The sequence below is a fragment of the Bos mutus genome, chromosome 27 (genome assembly GCF_027580195.1).
Source record: "Bos mutus isolate GX-2022 chromosome 27, NWIPB_WYAK_1.1, whole genome shotgun sequence".
Classification (NCBI taxonomy): domain Eukaryota; kingdom Metazoa; phylum Chordata; class Mammalia; order Artiodactyla; family Bovidae; genus Bos; species Bos mutus.
Window position 1 is genome coordinate 24,148,823 of NC_091643.1, and position 18,200 is coordinate 24,167,022.

An 18,200-nucleotide genomic window follows, 5' to 3' on the forward strand; every position below is an offset into this window, starting at 1 on the left:
TTCCTATCTTTTTGCCTTTGCATACTGTAAACAGCAAAGGGAGTGATAAAGTGTTTTACTCAGCTCCTGGAAAAAGACTGAGGGAAGGAAGAAGTGTGTGGTCATACCAAATGTAGGAAAATGTAAAGTAAAGCAACATGTCATTCATTCTAGGTGCACTAAGATTATTGTAAGCAAAGTTGCTACGTCAGGTGGCTGGTGTCTGTCTGTTTGGGCATTCTACAGTTTCGGGGGGAAAAGATGGTTTTCATTTTTGCAGTATTCAGCCGCTTTTTTTTTTTTTTTTTGCTTTATTTTCTGCCAAAATTCATTTGAAATTCATGTGCATGTGTGTTACATATGAAATGTCACAGAGGCTGCAACTGAATGCTATTAAGTACTTAGGATTTTTCACAGTTTGTTCTCAAAACTGAGAGAGTGATATTCCTACAGAGTTGAAGGAAAACTGACCAACAGGCTTCTGGATCATGTTTTAACAATTTCCTAAAGTCTCCACTGATTTCTAGGATTGTAATTAAACCTGGTCTAATTTATATGCTAGAATAAGTTAAAAATTATAGTTCATCACTATAGAAGCATATAGAATTATTTAATCTCCCTTGTTTTCTTCTGTCTTGGCATGTTTAATCTCTTTTATCTTCCCCTTTCTTTTATAATTAATCATATTAGATAGCCCAGTGTTTTTAAAGAATTCCCTGAAACTAATGAAAGGATACAGGTATCATGCATATGTTTAATTCCTAAGAAATCTTTAGGTATTTCTTATTAAAAGAACTTATTTACAGAGCAGATTTAGGTAAATTTCCATTTCTCTAAATATATATTTTTATTCTAAACATACCTGCATTTAATTGGCTCAGATTTTTAAGCATTTAAAGAATTTACTGCTAGCAAATTTAATTAAAAACCTAGTAGATGTATTTGCATATATTTCATAATATATATTTGATTAGTCATCTACTTTAGAGTAAAATCTTCCTAACCATAACAGAAAGGGAAAGAAATGTCCCTGTTGTCAACTTGTGAGGGATAAAGTGATGCTGGAAACCTAAATCACAGCCCAGCGGATTCTGCTGTAACATATACCACTTGTTCCTCTAAAACGAACAGTAATGCCTTGACACCATCACCAGCTCTTTAGGGTTGGTTTTCCCTCTTTGACTGTCACAGAGTCTGTATTTTCTCACACCCCAAGCCTTTGGTTACTGGCTTGCGGGATGCTGGGATGAACTACCACTTTTAAGTAACAGGTGTTTACTGAAGCAATAATCTAGCCAATCATGTAAAATTGCATTTCTTTGTAAATACTGCATGGCATCTGAAAATAAAATTATATTGCACATTCCAGTACTGTAGATGTCTCTGCTAATATAGCCCGTACTTCACAGTGCAGGGACTGATCATCTCATTTGTGGTTTATCACATTTTGCTGTGTTTGGTTTTGGTCCCTCCGGGGGCATTTTTAGTACTTGTAGGAATTTGGTAAGAGAAGAATACCACCCAGAAACTTAGATCAATCACTTTTTTGTTTTGTTTTGTTTTCATACTCCAAGTAGTAAATTGTCATTGAGAAGAATGTGGAAAATAGTGATTATCTGGTTTGTGGTACCTGTATGTGCCATGAGCTGTTACATGTAAGTATGTGTAATTAACTGAATGCTTTTTAAAAATATAAACATTTGTGTTGTGTGTGTCTAGACTAATGGAGTTTTCTGTTTCTTTCTAGTTATTTGTCTCGTGGGATTAGGCCTGGTGGTCTTCTTCTTCAGTTTTTTACTTTCAATATTTCGTTCCAAGTACCACGGCTACCCTTACAGGTAATATCATTATACTAATATGAATGTTTTCATTTTAAACTAATAGAATAAACCGAATTTCATGTTTTTATGTTTCTAACATGTATTTAAGGATTAATATAAAGTAGCTACTTTATTTGCCAAGTCATCTTAAACTCTGTTAAGCAAGTTTTTGAGCACCTACTATGTGTTCAGCACAGATTATATGAAGGAGATATATATATAAGGCATGGTACCTGCCCTCCTTTGTATATGATGGTTTCATTTTAGATATATGTTGCATGCATATGTATGTGTGTGTGTGTGGATATATGTATGTATGTATGTATACATTACATATATATACAGACACACATAACAAAATGAGTTTTCAACTTTGTGGAATTTATCAAAATTTCTTCTTGTTTTGGTTTGCCTATTCATGATTTTTACTTCATTTACAAATTTTTTCTCATATAATCTAGTGTTCAGTGTCCAGCAAACTCCCATCATATTTTGAATTCTTCAAAGTTTTAGCTTTTCAAATAAGGAATGGCAACATGAATGGAAAATGAAATGATAAAAGAATCCCTGGTCACTACAAGCTGTCATAAAAGAACATCTCCTAAGTTTTTCATCAACATAGTTTGATAATTGGGGATGGGAAGATGTTGAAAATCATTCTGAAACAACGTTATTATAACCAAACTATTATTCTTACTAAAGCAAAGTACAACTGACACGCCAGATTACAGTTATCCAGGTCAGGAAGTAGGCACAGGTTCATTTCTTGACCATTCCTCCCTTAACTTGTCTCAAAGGAATAAGTATTCCACTTTCTGTAGGGAGCATCCTCCTCCCCAGTGAAGCAGTAAAGGTCCCTTTTCTCCGAGATTTTGAGAACTTTCTGTTGAGATAGTAGAGCTCATGATATATTGACAGAAAATAAAATCTCATAATTCACATCCCTCTTGCAGGTAAGTGAATGAATGACAATCACTGTGTAGTATCCGACTCTCTGTGACCCCATGGACTGTAGCTTGCCAGGTTCCTGTGTCCATGGAATTCTCCAGAATACTGGAGTGGGTTGTCATTGTGAACTGAGCAATTACTTCAAGAAAATGTTTCTGCATAGGTGATGGCAGCAATGTGTAGCTTTATCTGGGGCACAGAACTATTCCCATGACAGAGAGATCTGATTAAGGGCTTATAGTAAAGAGTAAAACACTTCAACCCTGCCTCTGTATCTTTTCATATGGGCAGAGGCACATTTCCAAGACTTCTCATATCCATTAAAAATAAACGTACTCAAGGAGTAGAAGAAATCTGAATATCAGATGTGAGCTGTGGGACCATCTGCCTTTAATCTGGTCTGCAGTATAAAGGTCTGAGGGCAAGAAGTTTAATAAGAAAGGCCAAGTAAAGTCTCCAATTTCTTGGTTTTTATTCTTGATGCTGTCTGGCTATTTCATTTTGGTTTTGAAAATATGAAGTCAGAAGAATCAAATCCAAGATGAAGTAGGCCCAAGAAAGATGAAGTTTCTGTTCTTCTTCTCCCCTACCCTAGATTGAGGATCATGGTTCTGTATGATTAGAGTCTCAGTTTGACTTGCATGTATTCCATTAACAGAATCTGTAGAAGAATATTTCTATTACTTAAGTTTTCATTTACTTAAAAAACATTTATTCATTTCAACCTACAGCATTTACAGTGTCAATGAAAGGTATCTAAATTATAAAAAGGAAAGTGTCATAAGTTATGTGATTCTTAAAACCTATTTAGTTGACAGAAAACGGAGGAAGGTAAAGAGCAAGTTCTAGCTCTCCTTACACATCAGAGCACCTAATCCAACAAGAGTCAGTTGAGTTCAGTTCAGTCGCTCAGTCACGTCTGATTCTTTGCGACCCCATGGACCGCAGCATGCCAAGCCTCTCTGTCCATCACAAACTCCCGGAGTTTACTCAAACTCATGTCCGTCAAGTCAGTGATGCCATCCAACCATCTCATCCTCTGTTGTCCCCTTCTCCTCTGCCTTCAATCTTTCCCAGCATCAGGGTCTTTTCAAATGAGTCAGTTCTTTGCATGAGGTGGCCAAAGTACTGGAGTTTCAGCTTCAGCGGCACTCCTTCCAATGAATATTCAGGACTGATTTCCTTTAGGATAGACTGGTTTGATCTCCCTGCAGTCCAAGGGACTCTCAAGAGTCTTCAGCACCACAGTTCAAAAGCATCAATTCTTCAGCGCTCAGCTTTCTTTATGGTCCAACTCTCACATGCATACATGACTACTGGAAAAACCATAGCTTTGACTACATGGACTTTTGTTGGCAAAGTAATATCTCTGCTTTTTAATATGCTGTCTAGGTTGGTCATAATTTTACTTCCAAGAACGTGAAGTGAAGTTACTCAGTCATGTCTGACTCTTTGCGACCCCATGGACTGTAGCCTACCAGGCTCCTCAGTCCATGGGATTTTCCAGGCAAGAGTACTGGAGTGGGTTGCCATTTCCTTGTCCAGGGGATTTTCCCGACCCAGGGATTGAACCTGGGTCTCCTACATTGTAGGCAGACGCTTTACCATCTGAGCTACCCTGCAGTCACCATCTGCAGTGATTTTGGAGCTCAAGAAAATAAAGTCTGACACTGTTTCCACTGTTTTCCCATCTGTTTGCCATGAAGTGATGGGACTGGATGCCATGATCTTAGTTTTCTGAATGTTGCACTTTAAGCCAACTTTTTCACTCTCCTCTTTCACTTTCACCAAGAGGCTCTTTAGTTCTTCTTTGCTTTCTGCCATAAGGGTGGTATCATCTGCTTATCTGAGGTTATTGATATTTCTCCTAGCAATCTTGATTCCAGCTTGTGCTTCATTCCGCCCAGCATTTCGCATGATGTACTCTGCATATAAGTTAAATAAGCAGGCTGACAGTATACAGCCTTGACATACTCCTTTCATGATTGCAACCAGTCTGTTGTTCCATGTCCCATTCTAATTGTTGCTTCTTGGACTGAATACAGATTTCTCAGGAAGAGGGTCAGGGTGGTGTGGTATTCCCATCTCTTTCAGAATTTTCCAGTTTGTTGTGATCCACACAGTCAAAGGTTTTGGCATAGTCAATGAAGCAGAAGTAGATGTTTTTCTGGTATTCTCTTGCTTTTTTGATGATCCAGTGGATGTGGCAATTTGATCTCTGGTTCCTCTGCCTTTTCTAAATCCAGCTTGAACATCTGGTATTTCACAGTTCACATATTGCTGAAGCCTGGTTTGGAGAATTTTGAGCATTACTTTGCTAGCGTGTAAGATGAGTGCAATTGAGTGGTAGTTTGAGCATTCTTTGGCATTGCCTTTTTTTGGGATTGGTATGAAAACTGATCTTTTCCAGTCCTATGGCCACTGCTGAATTTTCCAAATTTGCTAGCATATTGAGTGAAACACTTTTACAGCATCAGCTTTTAGGATTTGAAACAGTGCAACTGGAATTCCATCACTTCCACTAGCTTTGTTCATAGTGATGCTTCCTAAGGCCCACTTGATTTCGCTTTCTAGGATGTCTGGCTCTGGGTCAGTGATCATACCACCATGATTATCTGGGTCGTGAAGATCTTCTTTGTACAGTTTTTCTGTGTATTCTTGCCACCTCTTAATATATTCTGCTTATGTCAGGTCCATACCATTTCTGTCCTTTATTGTGCCCATTTTTGCATGGAAAGCTCCCTTGGTATCTCTAATTTTCTTGAAGAAAATACTCTGACCAGTAATGCTGAAGAAGCTGAAGTTGAACAGTTCTATGGAGACCTACAAGACCTTCTAGAACTAACACCCCAATATGATGTCCTTTTCATTATAGGGGACTGGAATGCAAAAGTAGGAAGTCAAGAAATACTTGAACTAACAGGCAAATTTGACCTTGGAGTACAGAATGGAGCAGGGCAAAGGCTAATAGAGTTTTGCCAAGAGAACGCACTGGTCATAGCAAACATCATCTTCCAACAACACAAGAGAAGAGATTCTACACCTGGACATAACCAGATGGTCAATACTGAAATCAGATTGATTCTATTCTTAGCAGCCAAAGATGGAGAAGCTCTATACAGTCAGCAAAACCAGACCAGGAGCTGACTGTGGCTCAGATAATGAACTCCTTATTGCCAAATTAAGACTTAAATTGAAGAAAGTAGGGAAAACCACTAGACCATTCAGATATGACCTAAATCAAATTCCTATCAACTATACAGTGGAAGTGAGAAATAGATTCAAGGGATTAGATCTGATAGAGTATGAACTAAAGAACTATGCCTGAAGAACTATGGACGGAGGTTCATGACATTGTACAGGAGGCAGGGATCAAGACCATCACCAAGATTGAGAAGTGTTAAAAGGCAAAATGCTTGACAAATAGCTGTGAAAAGAACAGAAGCGAAAGACTAAGGAGAAAAGGAAAGATATACCCATCGGAATGCAGAGTTCCAAAGAATAGCACAAAGAGATAAGAAAGCCTTCGTCAGTGATCAGTGCAAAGAAACAGAAGAAAACAGTAGAATGGGAAAGACTAGAGATCTCTTCTAGAAAATTAGAGATACCAAGGGAACTTTTCATGCAAAGATGGGCACAATCCAACAAAAATAGGATTTCCTATCTAGATGTTCCTGGTCACGATCCTGCTCTGATAGAACAAGTAAAGTTGAATTTTACTAGTTCCAAGAATAATATTACATTTGACAGCATTGTATTTTGTCATGATGTGAGGAGTTTAATTTGTACTTTTCCCAAGGAGTAGCTGTCATTTAGTATTGATTGTATAAAACTCTAATCCTCTGGTCTTTACAAGAGTGGACATGTAAATTACCTGAGAAGCTTTTTAAAATACATATTCTAGGCCTCACCTTAGCTTTCCATTGTGAGCATTTCTGAACCAGAGTATATTCTGGTTTTATTTTTCTATGAGTGTGCCCCCCACACCATGCTTATTGGGTCCCAATCCCACCCCCTTGTCAGGGGCCCACCAGGCTAAATGAGGAGGGGGCTTGCTGGCAGCTGGCTTCATGGGACTGGAAGTAAGATGAAATGTCCTATAAGAAGTCAGATGGAAATCATGCCCCAGGGTGGTTTATGAATATGAAATTTGACATAGTTTAGATGAAAACCCTACAAGTGCTGCCAAGAAACAGCATCAGAACAGAGCCCAGCATTGAAAAAGCAGCAGCAGCAGCCTGGGAAGATAGGTGCACTGAAAGAGTGGGACGTGGCATTACAGAGACGTGAAGGCAGGGACCCGGCTGTGGCCCAGCTCTCGTGAGCTCTGTGATTTGCTGGGCTGTTGCAGGACTCAGCCATCCAGCCCTCCTGTAACCCTACCTAAATCATTCTTTTAGTTTCACCATCTCTTCTCTTATCACGTTAAAGCTTCCTAGTATTCCTCTTCAGACTCTTAAGAACTTCTGCTTGTTTCTGCATCGTGTCTTTTCTGTGGATATGGTGATGCATCATTCATCAAGCTTCCATAAATCCATCCAGCCCTCTTAGACCATCCCTCTCCACTCACTCATCTTCTTGCTTTGTAAAGTTGGTAGGACAGGTTATGTATGTTTCTTTCATCACATGTACAGCAACCCTTTGAGGTAACAAAATTTGGCAGATGGGAGCATTGTGAACAAAAACATGTGCTTTGCATTAGAACGTTTTTATGCTCTTATTAATCTAACCCATGGATATATGCTAGGGTTACCCTAGTAATGTTATATACTGCTTTGGGATTTGTTTTCGATTCATTGCATCATTTTCCTTCAGAATAAAATTTTTCTCAGAAATTTTATCAGTTTTATTATGAACGATTATAATAATAAACATATTATTCATATCAAGAGTTAAAGCTGGATTTAGAAAAGGCAGAGGGACCAGAGATCAAATTGCCGGCATCTGTTGGATCATAGAAAAAGCAAGATAGTTCCAGAAAAATATCTACTTTTGCTTCATTGACTATGCCAAAGCCTTTGATTGTGTGGACCACAGCAATCTGTGGAAAATTCTTCAAGAGAGGGGAATACTAGACCACCTTACCTGCCTCCTGAGGATCTATATGCAGGTCAAGAAGCAACAGTTAAAACTGGACATGGAACAACAGACTGGTTCCAAACTGGGAAAGGAGTTTGTCAAGGCTGTATATTGTCACCCTGCTTATTTAACTTCTGTGCAGAGTACATCATGTGAAATGCCAGGCTGGATGAAGAACAGGCTGGAATCAAGATTGCCGGGAGAAATAGTAATAACCTCAGATATACAGATAACATCACCCTTATGGCAGAAAGCAAAGAGGAACTAAAGAGCCTCTTGATGAAAGTGAAAGAGGAGAATGAAAAAGCTGGCTTAAAACTCAACATTCAAAAGCTAAGATCATGGCATCTGGTCCCATCACTTCATGGCAAATAGATGGGGAAACAATGGAAACAGTGACAGACTTTATTTTCCTGGATTCCAAAATCAGGGCAGATGGTGACCACAGCCATGAAAATAAAAGACTCGCCCTCCTTGAAAGACAAGCTGACAAACCTAGACAGTGTATTAAAAAGCAGAGACATTACTTTGCTGTCAGAGGTCCATCTAGTCAAAGCTATGGTTTTTCCAGTAGTCATGTATGGATGTGAGAGTTGAACCATAAAGAAAGCTCATCACCAAAGAATTAAATGCTTTTGAACCACGGTGTTGGAGAAGACTCTCAAGAGTCCCTTGGACTGCAAGATCAAACCAGCCTAAAGAAAATCAATACTGAATATTCATTGGAAGGACTGATGCTGTAGCTCCAATACTTTGGCTCCCTGATGCAAAGAGCCAACTCATTAGAAAAGACCCTGATGCTGGGAAGATTGAAGACAGGAGAAGGGGATGACAGAGGACAAGATCATTGGATGGCATTACCGACTCAATGGACAGGAGTTTGAACAAGCTCCAGGAGATGGTGAAGGACAGGGAAGCCTGGAGTGCTGCAGTCCATGGGGTTGCAAAGAGTCAGACAGGACTGAGCGTCTGAACAGTAATAACAACACATCAAGAGCAGTTGTTGCCCAGAGGACTAGAAGGAGAATATACACCAGAGAACTGGAATAATCCTGAGCTAAATTCTAGAAACCAGGCAGCATAGTGGGAAAGAAAGTATCTATCCAGCTAGTAAGTTCACTGGAGAAAAAGCAAACGTGATGCAGAAGCCAGAGTGAGAGGAGGAATAAATGAAAGAAGGGAAGAGAGAAGTCATTTGGGAATAGTTGAAAAGTGAAAGTCGCTCAGTCGTGTCTGACTCTTTGCAACCCCATGGACTGACTATACAGTCCATGGAATTCTCCAGTCCAGAATACTGGAGTGGGTAGCCTTTTCCTTCTCCAGAAGTTAAAAGATGAGATGTTAGTACAAAAGAAAAAGAAACCTTTTCCTTCTGAGTTACTCTGTGGGAGAGGCTCGGTCAGTGATGGACATAGTACCATATTCTGGAGGGACACTTTGCAATCCCAGCAGCATGTTTCTGTGGCACCAGCATAATATGATTTGATTAAAAAAAAAAAGCTTGTTCCTATTGGAAAATGGTAGTTCGTAGGGAAGGAGAAAATAGGATTCCGGACACCATCAGTATAACAAGAGAAAGACTATTCCATATGCTGGAAGATATGCCCTGGTCTTGTATTACTGAAAAGACCGTGTGGATGTCCATATTCAAAGGGAGTTAGTACTTATTATAATGTATCATAAACCCTGGTGACCAAGAGCTAAGTCAACCCCCAATAATTTTTACCAATATACACTGAAGTAGGCTTGTAGGAAAAAAAAAAAAAGACTTTCTTAAACAAGACCATTTCCTTATCCTTGAGATGAGCTGCCAGGACAAAAAAAAAAGTTTTCTTCTAAAAGAATGGAAAAACTTCCCTCTTCTACCTACTCTGGTTGGTACTGGATAAGATGCAAGATATCCTTTACTGAAAATGCGCATTTGAACATAACTCCATCTGCTAATTGAAAAACACCTTTAGCAGGGGCTTTAGCTTCAATGCCAGAGTCCACTCTTGGGTATAATACCATAGCCTTTGGTCGCCTTTGATGTCTGTGTTTTAGGTTTGTGATTTTTAACTTTTATACCAGGAAATGCCACTGATGTCTATAAACTAATTTTTTATTTCCTCACAATTTTTAATTGATCGACAGTCTTTAATTTCTTCTGTACGGAATGATCTTTCTGCTTTTCCATTTTTAAACTTCACAGAACCTTAAACATTCATGTGTTTCTTATTTTCTCAGTACTTCACACTGATATTTTTGTTGTTGAACTGTGTGCTTGCTGAAAGGGATAAAAGTCTATTACATGTTTACCCTATTTCCTTAAATCTTCCCCACATTTTGGTCTTACGGGTTTTTTCCCTACAGTATCAGCATCTTTCATACCATCACTAAATTCTCCCAGATCATCTTTTAAGTTTCATTAAGCAACCTTCCATCATTTACATCCTTAATCTACATGTTACTAACTCAGAGACTTTGGGAAAGTTAAATAACTTTTCTAAACCTTGGTTTTCTCATTTCTAAGTGGGAAATGTTTACATACTTTGACATCATGTAGGTTACATGATGTAAGTCACTTAGCACATTGCCTAGTACTTAGTATGTGGCACATAGTATTACTTACTCAAAAACCACTTTCTCCTAATTATTATCATTAGCTCTGATGTAAAGATTTTACCCATTTATATTTAATTTTTCATGAGCAGGATTTTTTTTATGCTAAAAATTAAGCAAGTGTTGTTTTTTATTTGCATGATTCAGTGGGGTGAAGATTAGATTTTCCCTGAACCTTCTGAGGAACTTAATTGGGCTCTCAAAACCTTTGAAATTAGTGAAATAACAAAGATATTAAGAAGTTTATCTAATTACCATCTGACCCATAGTTCAGAAAAAGAAATTGTATTCTAGTGGTAGCAAGAATTCATTTTGTATATTAAATAAAGATTAGCTTTAGGGCTTGTTCCATTTTCCAAGAGCAAAGTGCTAGTGTTCATACATGCACGTCGTCTCTTATGGGTAATTACTTTCCCACTGGTTGCCCCTGACATACTTTGATTCAAAAGTTTTCTTCAAAAAGATTTCTATAAAACTATTTGAAAGATCAAGTCTCTGAGTAGAAAAATAGCATAGAACATTCTCTACTAATTCTCTCACTTTGCTACCTGTTTATGATTCTTTAGTTGTCTTAGAGAGATGGTGTGGTATAATGGGAAAATATTTAGAATCCAAGACATGAGTTCAAATTCAGTATATCATTTTGTATGTCAGTTAAGAACGCTGGCCCAGCAGGCATAGATACTGGCTTGAATCTTACACCCTCTCATCACTAACTTTGGGACTAACTTCTCAGTCTCATTTTTCCTCACCTGTAAAAGTATGTTTTTATGGGGTTGGATAACAACTTTGTTAAGCTTATTTCTTCATTTATAAACTTGGCATAATAATAAATATGTATCTGAGAATTTTGAGGGGATAAAGTACATCATCAATTTATAGTTCATGGAATGTTGCAGGTTCTGAGAAGAAATTACTTCACCTACCTCTTGCCTATCCTTAGCCATTTCAGCGCTTGGTTATTCAATAGCACTTTACCACGTTAGCTTTTTCATTAAGTATCCATATGTAACTTTTGTGTATTGGAGTTCTTTTCTTTCTAGAGTATTGTAAGGTGCCTTACAGAAGGTCACGGCTGTGCCTTTTTAATATCTCCAGAGTGTTACACATAGCAGGTGCTCATCGTGTACTTACTAATCGAATGTGTTTACTCAGAAGCATTTTGTAAATGTACTCCTTATCTAAATGCAACAGGAACAATTAAGATAGAAACATAGTGGACAGAGGAGTATTGGTTTGCCACATTGCACAACTCCAGAAGGTGGACTCACATCACATGACACCCCCATGGAATTGTTGGGTTGTTCCCCCACACTGAAGGGGTGCAGTGTGCACAAACAGTGTTCCGAAACCTGGGCTCTAAAGATGCTTATTGCAACCTCAAGTGGACCCTGAGCTGGCCCACATCAAAAAATACACACTGATTAAGCTTACAATGGATATAGAAACTATTGACAAGATACCTGTAATTCATGATGTCTTTGGTTCCTTTTGAGTTACTTTGAGAAATAATGAGTTTAAAAAAATTTAAAAATCAATCTACATTCCATAATGGAAAGTACAGAATAATAGCTAGACAAGAAAGACATTCCTGGTGAATTTTGAGGCAAATGTACTAATGAACCAGCACAGCAAGGCAAAATATCCCAGGACATGCAGTATGTAACAATATCCCATTCATTTCTGTATCTTACTTAGATGTAGATCTTTTATCTATAGGGAAAATAGAAAATACAGTCTTAAGCTATACAAATAGAAAACACAGAAATGGTGTGGTGATCAACCCACAGTACGTGTCATTGATAAGAATTTCACTGGGATTGCCTTTCCGATGCTGAGTTCCAGCTTTGAAGAATATCATGAAGGACCAAAGACTTAGAGATGAGTAGGTGAAGATCTGGAGAGTGTCTACATAAAGAATACAGTGCTAAGTCTTTGTAATACTATTTTACAAGTGGAAATTGAATCTCAAGGACTATTTTTTCCATATTGTTGTATTTCACTGTGGTGTATTGGAAAGTGATCTGGACTTTGAGTGAGAAGATGAGATTTGGACCATGGCACTTTAAAACTGTAACCTCAGGCAAGTCTTTTCATCTTCTCTGAGCCTCAGTTTTCCTCATCTTTCAGATAATAACCATAATCTTTATCTCATAAGTAAGACAAGTTGTGGCAGACTATTGTTTTACAAATGAAAGATAACTTTGAATTGTGAGATCTCATATTCCAGTCTCATGCTGTTGTACTTAGCTGCTACAGGAACAAGTCCTTGGATAAAATTGCCAGCAATAGACTTTGGCTCACAGAATTAACCACTGACAAGCACAGTATTTTTTTTTTAAATAATAATATCCATATGCATGCGTATGCCCTCCATTTCAAACAAAATATGATTGCATTTGGTTATTTCTGTTTTATTACTTTAGGGAAGAAAACAGAACTATACAGCTGACAGAAATATATTGAATTCTGCCGAGGAAAAATGTAGTCAGATGCCTTTTCCCACTAACAATATAAGTCTTAATTTTCAGAATAAATACAAGTTTTCTAAACATGGACTAATTTTTTAATCAATATTTAGTAATTCAAAACTAGATATTAGGAACCGCTATATAAATCCAACATGATTTTAATAGAAAACTCAGAATCTAGGCTTTTTGATTTTGCAGCGCACATTCCCACCCCTCAGACCGCAGAAGACATGGTCTAAGCAGAGACACACAGCAAAGGAAGCTCTGGAGGCTTATTTCCGTTGTGTAAATACAGTTTTCTTACTCTGGCAGAAACTCCACCATTCAGCAACCCCCTGAAAGCAGGGAATGAGGAGGAAGCTCCTTTGTCCCTAAGTTCTGTTTTTTATCTGACCGCCAACCTCTTCCCACATACAAGCTCTATTGGTCTTTTTCCCCAGACCCAGCATCCGTTGTTTCTGACCACACAGAGTTATGAACGATAATGTTACCAGCCTCTTCCAAAACGTGCCCCTCTGTGTAGGCTGTAGAGATGTGCCCTTAGCAGTCGTAAGACTTGACAGCTCTTATCCTGTGTAGCTACAGATCAGAAAGCTTACCACTCCCAAAGATCTGTTTCCCGACTCCTAATAAAATCCTGAATTTCTTTAGGCCTTTATTTTAGATCATGTACTTCAGACTTGAAGACTTTTCGGGGTTCAGTAAGTTTCTGTCACAAAGAAGAGAGCCCCCAGGGCTTCTGGCCAAAGAGGCCTGGGTGGCAGCCATCATGTACTTCTCCCTGGCATCCCCTTAGAACGCTTGTGAAAATAAAGGTTAGAAAATCCCAAGAACAGGGAATCATTAAGTTCTACTAACCCCAAGGCCAGGGGAACACGTGTGAACTTGCTAGAGGCCTATCCTTGTTCAGAGTAAAGAACCAAGGCTTTTCCTCCCTTCTATACTTTCTGGCTCCAAGATGACATCAGTAGCTGCCCCTTATCCATGTAAGCGATTTCTGTGTGACAGAGTGCCAGGACATGCCCAGAAGTCTCTGACTTCTTTCCCAGTTTGAGATCAGGAAGTGAGAACCTTAGCCAAGAAAATTCTGGCCAGCTGAAGGTCTCGGTAGAGAATTTAACCTGATCTCAATTGGACAGAATTCATTCATTCAAGAGCACTGCATCCATTCTGATGTTTTAAAACACTGTGGAGCAGGTGAATTAATTACTCTAAGAGAAGTCTAAACAAAATACCAACCACTGTTTGGTGCCTCCTGCATATTTCACAGGAGGAGAAAAGGCACGTGTTTCACACGTAATACGGTCTCCAGCAGCCACCCAGTAATCAAACCCAGATGCCTTTTCTCATGTGGCAACCTATATAACCCTTCCAGGATTCTAGTTAACCATCTCCTCTTGAGTATCTTATGCCCTGGATTTTGAAACATGACACTCCTAGACCTTCCTTTTTCCTTTCAGATGACTTCTCGGTCCCAACAGACATGCCGAATTCTGACCTAAGGCCTAGAGCCAGACCTCAGACCATATTGTCACCTCCTCAGCTCCAAAGCCTGGCTCATCCCTGCTCCAAACCATATCTCTTCTTCCCATGTTCCCTAACACAATTATTGTTATAATCATACAACATATAAAAGTAGAACCTTTTTAATCTTCCCAGAACCAAAAAGTTCGCAAGCATAAAATGATCATAAAGGGTCATATTCTTGCTTTTATGATAGTAGTATTTTTATAAAAGGTGATCTTTAGTATTCCATAGCTTGAAATGTTCAGACTATTTTTATTAAAAAACAAACCTGTAAATTGTCAGGTATTTTTTAAATTATAAGTTTTGCAGCTTTCATTACCATTTTAAATATTTTATGGTGATGTTTTCTTTTTTAACTGTCAGTCAGCTTTATCTTTAGGGCAATCTTATATCTGAGGACAGAGAAAGCCAAAGTGTTCATCTACACATTTTATGTACATATATATAAAAATATATATATATATATAACATACCCTGCTTTGCCACCACTGTTGTTAAAGATTGGGTGAATTGAACAGCAGCAGTACCTTAATGCTCTGAGGAATGTTACTGCTGATCTTCATGGCAATGTTACCCTTGCAGTACTTAAGTCATAACTTGTTATCTCAAAAAATAGAAGCAATATCTTGTTGCCTCTAGACATCAGCACTTGATTTGTATCTTGTAATTTAGTAATTCCTCAGAAAAAGATAGGGTAATAAAAAGTTTAGGCTGTATTGCATAATTGCTTTATTATATATTACAAGCTAATAGAGATAATATATATTTAAATATATAATGCTTTATATTTACTATTTAGTATATGAAGTATATTATATTTATATTCACTATATAGTATATATATATATTTATATAATGTGTGTTTTTTTTTTTTTACTATTTATTTATATAGTATCACAGGATTAAAATAAACATTAGCACTGGAAAGAACTTTGGAGATCATCCAAAACAAGCGTTCTTCTCACTAATGAGGAAACCGAGGTTCAGAAAGACGAAGTAACATATGCCTAGGATATTGTAATTTGAGTGTCCAAGTATTAAACTTATCAGTTTGAACAATTTCCCAACTACATGGTTTTTCAACTATAGTAACCATTAATATTTTTAATATTAATGTTTTAATATTAGTTAACAATTGGTTCATTTCTGGTTGTCCTAAAGTTACGTTGCCAAGACTATAAAAAGCAAAGTTGCTGCACGTTAGCAGAAAGGTACAAATAGCCAACAAAGGCTTAATGATGTTATTCAAATTGACTTATGATATTACGAACTTACATTTCTTTTCATAGATAAAAGTGTTGCCTAGGGAAATCAAGAAAGGCAAAAAGAGTTATTTTGCTTTTTTTTTCTATATGTATAAACGTCTATTTGTATTGTTTCATCAGAACCTGATGATACTTTTAATATTTATAATTATTTTTGACTGTTCAATATAGTGAAATTATAAAATTCTTAAAAGTATTTATTTTAAGTAAATGCATATTGATTAAATAACCAGAAAAAATATATTGTCTAAAATATTGAAATGACCCAATCCAAGTGTATGTTTCAGCTCATTCCCTTTCTTCCCCTGTGTTGTCAGTTTAAATGCCAATTTAACTAGGAGTCTTGCTAACGTTGAGAATGACTCACAGAAGTTAACCAAACTTAACCAACACAACTTCAAGTTCTTATCAGCATCTGCTTTCACCCCTGACCTAGTCTCACCTGATCCCATTACAGGACCTAGTTCATAGAAATTGCCTTGATATAAAATTACAATGAAGTGAATTAATGTAACTGTGTATGATGTTACATTTTTATTTTATATTTACCTGTACTAAGTTAATATAGAATAAAAAGCACACTGTGTTTTTTTTTCAGCAAAGAATTTTCTTTCTTTTTCAGCTTTTTAATTAAGTGAAGCCAAGTGGGATTTGCATAAAGTGACTGTTTACCATGAAGACAAAGTGTCCCAGACATACTAGTTCCAACTCTTGAGTCCATTTCCTTGCTGATTGTGATAATCCAGCTGTTTCTTGTATAATTTTTTTTTAAATGTGAGTTTTCGTAGTAAACTTAATTTATAGACATGGATGGTTAACTTTAACATGGAATAAACAAGGGCAACAGTGAAGAGTTTTTCCAGCAAATTATAGTCTGTGTATGCTATAGATTGAAATAAACAACAATGTAATTATGAATTCATGCTTTTAAGCTGTTCACTCATTAGCAAAGAAAACTATAATGTTAGTAAAGGAGAAACTATGAAATGTATCCTCAGCAATTCTTGGGATTGTACAGAGATAGGTGTATGCATGAAAATATGTACTGAAAAATTATACTTTCCTCAGTCTCAGTATAAAGGATGTGTATGGTTACAAATAGCGTTTTGTTCTTATTAATCATAACTAGATGAATGAGATGGGGCCGGGAGCTGGACACACAGTACATGGATGCCTGCCCTGGGGAACGGAGGTCCTTCCCAGGATAGAAATCTACAGCAAACACGACTGAATCAGCATGCTCAGGGCACAGGCAACGGGAGCAGCACACCAGAACTAGGAACGAATTCTTCCCCAACTCAGAAGTGTGACCCGAGAATCCAGACCTGCAACCACAGAACTCACCCACGGGGATATTATCCCCTTGTGTCATGTGGAAGAGGCTAGTCATCAAAAGCTTATTCCCAGACCCGAACAGAGACTGTGTGCATGTGTGCTAAGTCGCTTCAGTCATGTCCGACTCTTTGTGACCCCATGGACTGTAGCCCACCAGGCTCCTTTGTCCCTGGGATTCTCCCAAGCAGGAATACTGGAGCAGGTTGCCATTCCCTCTTCCAAGAGATTCTTCCTGACCCAGGGATTGACCCCCATCTTTTACATCTCCTGCACTGGCAAGCAGTTTCTTTACCACTAGGGCCACCTGGTAAGCCCTGATAGAGAGTAGTTATCCTAATATGAGTGAGGGACTCAGTGAAACTTTCTTGAAAAGCAAATATAGGAGAGTAACCATTATTATGTTTGTATATTGTATTTTAGCTTACAAAGCACCTTCCCATTTGTTAGGGTATTTTTTTCTTCACAGCAACCCTGTAAATTAGGCATTTAGACAGGAAATGTATATTCTATCTGACTTATTTAAGTACTGGAAGCTGAAAGCCACAAAGGAAAAACAGAGCTCGTAACTGGGCTTGCAGACTCTCAGACCTGAATTTCCATTTTCTGTGGTGCAGTCTAAAGAAGGATTTAGAAGCACAGTTAATTTTAGTCAGCTCAATAAACTTTTTTAGGCTTTGTTATCTAATTTTCCTTAAGATCTGAGTAACAGACCATGGAAATCTTTGTTACTCAGGAGTTCCAGCTGTGTAGTCTCAAACCAGGACTCATGTGCACGCCCAGTGAACTACACGTTTTGTACCTAGAAAATTCAGTAAAGAATGGGAAATACAAAAACCTACAAGGATATATGAAGTTTAATCCCAGGATAGTGTGTGTGCTAGCAGGAAGAAACAAGATATTCAGCAAAAATCATGATGTAAATTCTCAACTATGTTAACCTTAACACATGCTCCGAAAATCTGTTATTTAAAAAATCACATTTACTCTCCCAGTTCCTGTACACAGAATGATCAATTCAGTATTGGAATGGCATTTATGGGAAAGCAGTAAGTGATCATAATAATTTAATGTCTACACCTAGGTAGCATTTGACCTGTAAACCCCAACCCATTAGAGTATTCTTCTCTAAAGTTTATTCAGGACAAGCATCAAAATTGGGAGTTTGAGGCCAAATT

General features: G+C 37.7%; 1 protein-coding gene across 7 annotated transcripts in view; it reads left to right on the forward strand.

Moving 5' to 3' along the window:
• The window catches only part of TUSC3 (tumor suppressor candidate 3), a 197,907-nt gene extending 181,118 nt beyond the window's left edge, over window positions 1-16,789 (forward strand). For 3 of the 7 annotated variants that reach the window (XM_070364139.1, XM_070364137.1, XM_005890956.3), the window contains 3 exons: window positions 1,727-1,817; window positions 12,448-12,510; window positions 16,313-16,789. In XM_070364139.1, coding sequence (XP_070220240.1) covers window positions 1,727-1,817; window positions 12,448-12,466 — 110 coding nt within the window. In that variant the 3' untranslated portion in view covers window positions 12,467-12,510; window positions 16,313-16,789. Of the gene's footprint in view, window positions 1-1,726; window positions 1,818-12,447; window positions 12,511-16,312 lie in introns of those variants that run through there. The other 4 variants (XR_011462856.1, XM_070364138.1, XM_005890957.3 and 1 more) reach the window with 2 other exon arrangements.
• Window positions 16,790-18,200: the final 1,411 nt, after the last annotated feature.